Source organism: Pseudorasbora parva, chromosome 2, assembly GCF_024679245.1.
Source record: "Pseudorasbora parva isolate DD20220531a chromosome 2, ASM2467924v1, whole genome shotgun sequence".
Classification (NCBI taxonomy): Eukaryota; Metazoa; Chordata; class Actinopteri; order Cypriniformes; family Gobionidae; genus Pseudorasbora; species Pseudorasbora parva.
In genome coordinates this window covers 19166213-19176159 of record NC_090173.1, presented here as the reverse complement: position 1 = coordinate 19176159, position 9947 = coordinate 19166213, and the positions used below count along the sequence as shown (strand labels likewise).

At 39.6% G+C, this 9947-nt stretch overlaps 1 protein-coding gene across 2 annotated transcripts in view; it reads right to left on the bottom strand.

Annotated features, from left to right (window-relative positions):
* Nucleotides 1-337: 337 nt before the first annotated feature.
* grid2ipa (glutamate receptor, ionotropic, delta 2 (Grid2) interacting protein, a) overlaps nt 338-9947 on the bottom strand; it is a 36724-nt gene continuing 27114 nt past the window's right edge. For both annotated transcript variants that reach the window (XM_067458331.1, XM_067458337.1), the window contains 9 exons: nt 9661-9748; nt 6565-6654; nt 4955-5151; nt 3793-3948; nt 3480-3566; nt 3221-3350; nt 2884-3002; nt 2130-2294; nt 338-1239 (listed from right to left, as the gene is read on the bottom strand). In XM_067458331.1, coding sequence (XP_067314432.1) covers nt 1156-1239; nt 2130-2294; nt 2884-3002; nt 3221-3350; nt 3480-3566; nt 3793-3948; nt 4955-5151; nt 6565-6654; nt 9661-9748 — 1116 coding nt within the window. In that variant the 3' untranslated portion in view covers nt 338-1155. The remainder of the gene's footprint in view (nt 1240-2129; nt 2295-2883; nt 3003-3220; nt 3351-3479; nt 3567-3792; nt 3949-4954; nt 5152-6564; nt 6655-9660; nt 9749-9947) is intronic.

Genomic DNA, 9947 nt, shown 5'->3' with positions numbered 1-9947 from the left:
CAACGTGTTTGAGAAGTGCATTTAAATAAATAATGTGATTTACCCCTTTTACTTCAATGAAAGGTTAGATTTTTGTGCATTTTTAAATAAAAGATCAACATTGCAGATTTTATTTTTGTAGCCATCTTTGATCATATTTACCAGGGGTGCCAATAATTATAACCTCAACTGTATAGATAAAGGCTCAACCATATGTGATAGTCACAATTTTTACAATCGGATAGTTTAATACAAATCATACAGAAAGTTTATCAATGACAATAACGATGAACAGAATGATACAAGAATAATATGATTTACTATGGTAATAAGGTTTTAAAGCAGACATAACGCATCACAAAGGTTAATTTTTAATACTTTAAAAATAGCAAATGCATATAGTGAAATTATAATCTAGCTCATCACTGTTTCTGTAACTAGTAAAGCAATATACCAACTACAGTAATGGCCTCTTTAGTACAATAATATATCTCTATATATGTAGTTTTTGCTTTAAATAAATCATCATCAGTAATTCATAATATATTGCACTTAAATATCCTGCATATCAGGAATGACTTTATCAGTTAAGACATTAGTTTAACAAAATACCTGTTTTACAGTACAATGACCAACCAACAACTCCAACCCAAGTTGATTAAATACATATAAGCAGAATTAAGACACATTGTTAAAGCACTTTTCTCCTAAATAACACTTTTATTAATATATAAAGTCAGTCAAATCTGACCCTCACAGTCCTAATAACACTTTACATTAAATATATCTTATCTAACTGCACTTATTATGTTTACAATTCCACTGCAAAAAGTTTGGCGGCAATTCTTGTCCATTTACAAGAGGCAAAAATATCCTGGTTTTTGAGCGCCAAGAAAAATCAAACAGTCCATCCTGTAAATAATGTCCTAGACCAAATGATTTAAAGCCATTTATGATCTTTCTCTGCACCATTTGCTCTATAACCGAAGTTTTCCTGTCCGATATGTGCCAGAGAGGTCACTTGTACAACTCTTGTGCACTATATTATTACTGTACATGTGGTCCTTGAATGACTGTAAATAATCACTAAATAATTCAGGACAGATATAGAAGTATGTATGTATGTAAGTGCACATTTATGTACTGTAAGGGTTTGCCTCATGTTGGGTGGGTTGGTCACCAGGCCACAGGAGAAGCTGTGCGAGGGCTCCTGGGGCTGCGTGGAGGGTTTTCTGTGGTCTGGATGTCACTCAAAGCCCTCTACACAACAACAACAACATATTGAAATAAACATTTGATACCTATAAAATGCATACTCCTCATCCAGACTGGTGATACTCAAGAAATATTGTAAAATCAAATGAAAATGAGGCCCTAAAATTATACTTTTTTCTTCTTCAGAAAGCTCATTACATTTAGATTTTTTTCTATTTAATGCATTTTTTTTAAAGATTATTTACCTTTAAATTACTATATTAATCAATAAGTGATAAATAAATAATCCTGTAAGCAATTTCTTCATATTTATAATTTCAAAATAACTCACAATTGTACGCAAATTCAGCTCAAAATATCTTTTTGTTATCTCTGCTGACCTTGTGTGGAATTTATTTTTTTTTAATAAAAAATAATATAAAATATTATAGCATTGAAAATGCAAATTTTAATTAAGAATAATAAAAGAGAGAAGGACGATCATCCCAATATACTCCCGGGTTTCTACTGATACAAAGCCATATGCTAAATCACTGAAGTAACCCTTTAAGTTACATTTTACCCCATTCATCTTGGGTATCTTTAATAAATATCAGCTGTTTATGTATTTGACAATCAAATTCATGCCTTTCTGCATTACTTATTTTGCACAATTTGATTTCATTACACATGTCATTTATTTTGACAGTGCATCAATGATGTTCTTTGTGTGTGTTGTTCGTCTTGTAACGGACATTGTTAATGTTTGGTAAATAGTTGTGTTGTAAGCGAGTAGAGCATGTCTAAAAACAGCTCTCAGATAAGTGACCTATTTTTTCCCACCTTTCTGTGCTAAAAACCTCAATACATTTGCTTTACTAGCTTTACCTCATTTGCTAGACTGACACTCAAATTGAAAATGAAACATCCATCAGGTAGTCTAATACAAAGCTCACCTCAAATTTGGCAATGAACTCGGCGAAGATACCGAAGAAACTCTCAGTGGCGGTGGTCTTTCCATCCTCACCGAAGAACGAGGCGACTTTGCAGAACTCTTCCATCGCCAGCTGTTGCAGAGACTCCAGAGACTGCACTGCGGGGTGACTGTTTTCCAGAAATCCCTACATGCAAGTAGTTAAGGTGGTTTGTGATGAATTTGGCAAATATCAAGCATATTCAGTGGTCGAAATATGGTATCTGACCTGGATCTGCTTGGAAAAGTTGCCATATTTGCAACTATAAGACATGATAAAAGTGCATTTAATTCATGTTGGAAAGTTTGTATTTATGAGTTGAACGCACGCGGAAGACATAATTATTAAAAGTCAGAAAGAAAACGTCAGAACCAATGGATGCATTATGTATATTAATTGTACATTTGTTAAAATGATTTCCCCCATTTACATCCCATTGTATTGTACAATTTACATTAAAATATATTAAAAATTCATCATACATCACCTTCATAAATTGAATGAAAACACCCTCAATGCGAATTATCATTGTTTTGTAGATCAAGTCTTTAAAAATCTTGCTGAATTCTGGTTGTAAACGGTGCATTGCCATCTTGCTCTGACCAAAAGTTTTATTAGAACGCACCTGATGCCATAATTACGACTTCCCAACTGGTAAATAGCAACTTCTCATGTCAGGACTTGAATGCACCAGAAGATAAAATCTATCCATTTTAGATATTTTGATGGAGGATACGCTCATAACAATAGCAAATCGATCATCAGTGGTGGCTGGCATCTTCTGGCAGGCTAACCGAATGTCCTGGATTGTGGCATGTAGGTCATTAAAGTCAGAGGTGATGTTTCTCTGATTCACTGTGGAGAACAAAGCAATGACTCATATTAAAGAGATCTGCAGCACCCTCTATGGAAGCAAGAAACCAACTTTAAAAGGGAATGATGATCCATGTCTAGGACAAAACTTGACGAGGAGCACCATTGTGTAATCAGTGTCTTAAGCCTTCATCCATGAGACATCACTAAATGTATTCGGACTGCAAAAGAGAAGGAACTGGACTCAAGTAGCTGTTCACCTTTGGCTGCTTGTGGCACAGTCACAAGCTCCTTCCTAAAATCCAGAACCTCAGGAAAGTGCTGGCACAATGATTTCACCAGGATATGAAGAAATGTTGACTTTCCATCCACTGTTTTGGTGGTACTGAGCTTCAAGCAGAAAAATGGAGAACTGTAGTTATATCATGATAGAAAATGATTCTTTAAATAAACCTTTTCAGTACCTAACAATAAACCTTAATGAACTCATCATGATGCATACACAGCGACAAGGCTTACTTCAGTGAGAAAATTGATCTTAAATCCAGTCGTTTTATTGGTCTTGGGTTGGCCGTTATTCAGATAATTCCCCATAGCCAGCACAAACTGAAAACCAAATGAAAAAAGTTAATCTACATGCCATGATAAAAAAGGTCGTTTTTGATCCAGCATGTACATTGCCGTGTGTATTATGAACAGCCTGCCTTAAGAATATGTCAACAGTCTTTTATCCGGACTGTGAATGGCTCTCTTTGTGTTTGATTTCGTGACTGTGTGATCATGCGCATCTGGGGAGAAACTGAATGACTCGGTGGAAATGAAGGAATTATACCTCCAGAATCTTGGCCAGTTTTTTGCTGTTCTTGAGCTCCATTGAAGCTTTGAAAATGCAGTCGTAGGCCCCTCTCATCTCCTCTGTTTTCTCTTGCAAGGTAGTCTTAAAATGCAGGCTTTTCAAGCGGGTCTTATACTCTGGCACTGAAAGCATCTGAATATACACAAAAGCACAAGTATTGGTAAAATTATACAAAAAAATTTAATTAAATAAAACGTATACTTTACATACACTGAACAGGCATACATTAATATCCTAATATTGTGTTGGTCTCCCTTTTGCTGCCAAAACAGCCCTGACCCGTCGAGGCATGGACTCCACTAAACCCCCGAAGGTGTGATTTGTTATCTGGCACCAACGTGTTAGCAGCAGATCCTTTAAGTCCTGTAAGTTGCGATGTGGAGCTTCCATGGATCGTATTTGTTTGTTCAGCATATCCGACAGATGCTCAGTTGGATTGAGATCTGGGGAATTTGGAGGCCAAGTCAACAACTAAAATTCGTTGTTGTGCTCCTCAAATCATTCCTGAACCACCTTTGCTTTGTGGCAGGGCGCATTATCCATGAAAGAGTTTACATGGTCTGCAACAATGCTTAGGTAGGTGGAACGTGTCAAAGTAACATCCACATGTATGGCAGGACCCAAGGTTTCCCAGCAGAACATTGCCCAAAGCATCACACTGCCTCCGCCAGCTTGCCATTATCCCATAGTGCATCCTGATGCCATGTGTTCCCCAGGTAAGCGACGCACAAGCACCCAGCACCCAGCTGTCCATGAGATGTAAACGAAATCGTGACTCATGAGCCTAGACCACCTTCCTCTATTGCTTCGTGGTCCAGTTCTGTTCGTGCATCAATGAGCCATGGCCGCCCATGACCCTGTGGCCCTTGTCAAACTCTCTCAAAGCCTTACGTTTGCCCATTATTCCTGCTTCTAACACATCAACTTTGAGGATTTTTTTTCACTTGCTGCCTAATATATCCAACCCACTAACATGTGATGAAAAGATAATCAGTTATTCACCTGTCAATGTTATGACTGATCGATGTATAATCATAATAGGCTATCTTGTGCAACAAAAAAACAATAATACACATCCTGCTAAAACAAAATAATAATTTATTCATCAATCTCATTACACATCTTATTAATCATGTACCTGTAGGACAAACTGATCAGGCTCGCTGAGTTTGCTTGGGTCATCTCTGAACTGCTCGTACTGTCTGACCTCATCATCGTCTGGTGCATACAGGAGCAGTTGTTTAATATGCGGAGACTCCAAACGTTCGCTCGACATCGTCATAAGCACCTGGCGTAGCTCGCCTGGCGACAGCTTCAAATGGGCAATCAAGATTGCTATAAAAATTAAAGAAGAGACAATAAAGTGCTTGGGCTCATTGACTAACAGTTGGCGAAGATAGCATAATATTGTCAAGCTTAAAGGGGGGGTGAAACACTCAGTTTCAGTCAATCTCATGTCAATCTTGAGTACCTATAGAGTAGTATTGCATCCTTCATATCTCCGAAAAGTCTTTCGTTTTATTATATTTGTAAAACAAAATTTGGGCTGTACCGAGTCTTTCCAGAAAAAAACGAGCGCCTGGAGGCGTATCGTGTGGGCGGAGCTAAAGAATGACATATGCGCAAAGCGGTGACGTCCTCAAGCGTGGAGAAACCCATCGCTATCTCAGCTAATAGATATGATCCAGAATCTAATTCGGAGGCTGAAATAGAAACAGCAACAGCAGGACGTCCATCTCTGTGGTATGTACTGTATTTAGAGGCCTGTCAACATGACATGATTCGGTTTATGGACTATTGTATGCGACCAAACCTTAGTAGCAAGCAACACGGTTTTGCACGTCAGAGTAGTGTAACGTTATAAGTTACATAGAACAGCAATGAAGTCCGTTAGTGCATTTGAATGACGAAGCACGCGATCGTGTCGTTTACTGATGTTTACATACACGACGATAAGCACAGCACAGACATTTGAAGCAGTTTTACTTACCGGCTGCTTCCAAAGCAGGACCGAACCTTTATCGCTGGGACGGCTCCGTCAAAAACACACTTCTTGGAGTGTGGAGATCCACTCTGCGATGCGACTGAAGCATTTCTGCGTTCAAATGGGTTCAAATGCAGCGCTGCCTTCCCGGAATGCTGTGCTGAAGCATTGAAGTCGCTTAATGTCAATGTGGAGGAATGAAGTGGAGCGCGGCGCGGACTATAACCGACATTAGTGTTCACGGACGACTGGATCTGCAGCTGAGAGCAGTTTACTGTTTACAGCGTGCATTTCCTCTCTCGCGCTAGTGACGCGCGCGCGCACCCTACCGGGAGAAGAGCCCGTACGGCCCATACAAGGACCTTCCGATCTATTAACGTCAAGTAGACCCATACTCGAAAAAAACTCTCCGAAACTTGTGAGAAACCGGAAGGAGTATTTTTGACACAGAAATACTCCATCAAACGTCCAACATTAGTTTTTGAAACTTTGACTATGTTTAGGATGGGAATCCAAGTCTTTAACAGTGTAAAAAGCTCAGTATGCATGAAACAGCATTTCACCCCCCCCCCCCCCCTTTAATTTAAAAACAATAATACACTGTGACAAAGTAAGACCAAAGAGGAAAATATCTAAGTAAATACTTGACTTGAAAGCACTCTAAACATTTACAAGTAAACGCCACTGAACTCTTCAGTCCATCACAGCTCGAAAAAGGACAAGAAGACAAAATACCCTGACTTGAATCATTGTTTGCTACTCACAAGCATTGTAGGCTTTCTTATGGGAGAGAATCTCCACCACATCTTTCTTCTTGAAAGTCTCCACCTGAGGTGAGGGCTCTGGAAGAGAAACTGAGACAGGAATCGTACCGTGAGTAAAAATAACTTATGAGGATAAACACAATTGATGAAAGAATAGTCAGGTATTAGACATTCAAGTCCTCTCGGGAAGTTTCTACATATAAGCTTGTTAGTAATTTTGGTTGGAAATGATCATTGTCACACAAGCCTGCCTACCCTCCTCATAGCCTGGAGAAATGCATTCTGGCAAGCTTTACACCCATTCTTCATCCACAGTAAACAAAAAATTATTTGTAATTAATTATGACCAATACCATTTCATGCTGGAAGGCGGAAAGTCTGGGCGTAAAGCCATTTACCACTGGCAATTACAACATTGCGGTGGTGTTCATCTTTCGGACATAAATTGAGATCAACACCAGTGCTTAAAGGGGTATGAATCTGTATTTAAACTGGGTCATTAATGTAGTAGAAATGTGAAATTATTTTTTAATTTGGTGCTTTCTAGACTGAGAAAAGACAGAAAATGTATTTTTGTCTCATGGGGATGAAAGACTACAATTCCCAGAATGCTTCGCTGCCCTGTGAGGCCATTCCCAAAGCCAGCTACTGGATTACAGAGACTGAGTTCCTACAATTAAATACTGAACGTGTCTGTTCAATATAACGATCGAGTTGCCGCGTGAGTTTCACAGCAGACTCAGATTAGGAGTCAGATCACATTTATAGTCATAAATGAGTTGATGAACTCTCGTGATGAGAGCTGAGGTAATCGCGACCACATTCGCGGCATACATTCACAAAGCGTTTTCAGTTCATGCCTTTGGAAGCTTAACTCTCATAGAAAGTAATTTGAGAAGTTAAAACACTTACTTTGCCTAGCATCCGTTTAAATTAAAGGGTTACTTCAGCGATTAGCATATGGCTTTGTATCAGTAGAAACCCTGGAGTATATTCAAATTATTGTGCTTTCCCCCCTCATATCCCCCTGAGACAAGAGATTTATGCATTTTATTTCTGGAAAAATTCCTCCTATGATGCAAATTGACGATTTTTGCATCATAGGAGGAATGTTTGCCCAAAGGCTAAAGACTACAGCCAGCAGAGGGAGCCATTTCCGCATGTTTTGAATCCGCGTATGGGGGATGGAGATCACACTCAGAGCTCAGCTCAGCTACAGGCACTCATTTAAACGGAGCTATGGTGTGCAATGTAAGTCTTCTAACTTCTCAAATTAATTTCTATGAAAGTTAAGCTTGTAAAGGCATGAACTGAAACGCGCCAGACTGAACTCGCGTTGTGAATGTATGCCGCGAGTGTAGTCAATTACCTCAGCTCTCATCACTCCTGCAGTTAGTGCTCAGTGCTGTGATACTCGCGCGGCGACTCACTCATTATATTGAACACACACGTTCAGTTTTTAATTGTAGTGTCTTCTCTAACTCAGTCACTGTAATCAAGTTGGTGGCGTTGGGAATGGCACAGGGCAGCGAAGCATTCTGGGAATTGTAGTCTTTCATCCCCATGGGACAAAAATACATTTTCTGTCTTTTCTCAGTCTAGAAGACACCAAATTCAAAAATAATTTCACATTTCTACTACATTGATGACCCAGTTTAAATACAGATTCATCTTCCCAGCGCTGAAGTACCCCTTTAATGCCTGTAGCTGAGCTGTGCTGTAAGTGTGATCTCCATTCCCCATGCACGAGTTGAAAACATGCGGTAATGGCTCCCTCTGCTGGCTGTAGTCTTTAGCCTCTGGGCAATCATTCCTCTCGTGACGCAAATATCGTCAATTTGCGTCACGAGAGGAATTTTTCCAGAAATAAAATGCATAAATCTCTCGTCTCAGGGGGATATAAGAGGGGGGAGCACGATCATTTGAATATTCTCCAGGGTTTCTACTGATACAAAGCCATATGTTAATCGCTGAAGTAACCCTTTAAAAGATTAAAAGCATGACTTGTAAGACAATCATTTTCCCTGGATATTTCTTTAAGGGGTTTAGATTAACAAAATAAATAAATATTTCCATTCTGTGCCGTTCTGGCCCAGCTGGTAATTATTTCCTTACGTTAACTGAGAATTCTGGGCTGAGAACAGTCTGTAGCCGTGCTGTGCCGAACCAAGCTTAAGTTTAAATATGACTGGAACCGTTTGGCTCGGCGGTGGAAAAGTGGCTAAATGTTTTATGGATTTATATTTCTGGGTCAATGAGCTGTTTGTCATTGACCTATACTTCCATGTCCATCAGGTCCATCTGAATCATCTTCTTTATCTTTTTGTCTTCCACAAGATGTGCTATAAAGAGTTTTTCTCAAGGTCTCTCAGGCTGAGAGGTCCTCCCCATTTTCTTCATGCAACCCTTCAGTTTGAGCTAGATTTATGAAATGTGCAGGCTATTGTTGTCTCAGTCAAGGAGGACTGTAATGCTCTTAGAGCTGCCGTAGGCATCTTTGTGTCCTCTTTTACTATGGCTCTTGTTGCCTGAACACTCGGTTTTCAAGGACAGACAGTTCTGGGCAGATTCACTGGTGATCCTCTTTTTTTGACATTAAATTATGGATATTACTGTGCTTTTAAGTATTATATGACACAGAAATATTTCATTATACTTGTGTAACCACTTAAGTCGTAAGGGCCCAGCTCTGTGCGGGCCTCAAACCCGGGCTGCCGGCATGGGAGGCAGGTATGCTAATAAGGACACTAAAGACCGCAGTCTCAGGTGTCAGTCCCTAGTGTGTCTCTTAAGATCAGGGGAGTGAGGTTTATACACACAGCTCTAACTAGCGGGCGCTTGTTACACTTGTTAATTTAAAATGGAGTTCAGTACACGCCACACATAACAAATGTTGTCTACAACCTATGGACCACACTGTATATTTCTCTTTTAAAGATATAGAGAGCAATTGGCTGTTTGCTGGTGTTATCTGGCCTCCAGCTGATTAGGCTGGTCTGGTTCGATGGTTTAAGTGTTTCCCCCTTGTCAGCTGGTCATCAGCATGTTTGCATCAGCCAGTAAATTAATACATATAACCTCTCACACTTTACTCACCAGGGTTCTTTTGCGTTCCAAAATGAAGCTCCAAGTCTAGGTATTTCACCATGTCACTCAGCTTGTCATAATCAGAGTCTTCTTCCAACTGCAGTGAGAAAACACATCTGTCCTTACACACTTCATTCTTATGGAATGAGGCCAACACATGACGATGGACCTCATGCAATGTTTCCCATTACTAAAGACTGCAGTGTATGTTTCAAATGGCATACTACTTACTTTCAAGGTCTCCTCCAACTATTAGAGGATTGTCAATTGTGAGTGAGCTTATGCACTTTTACCAG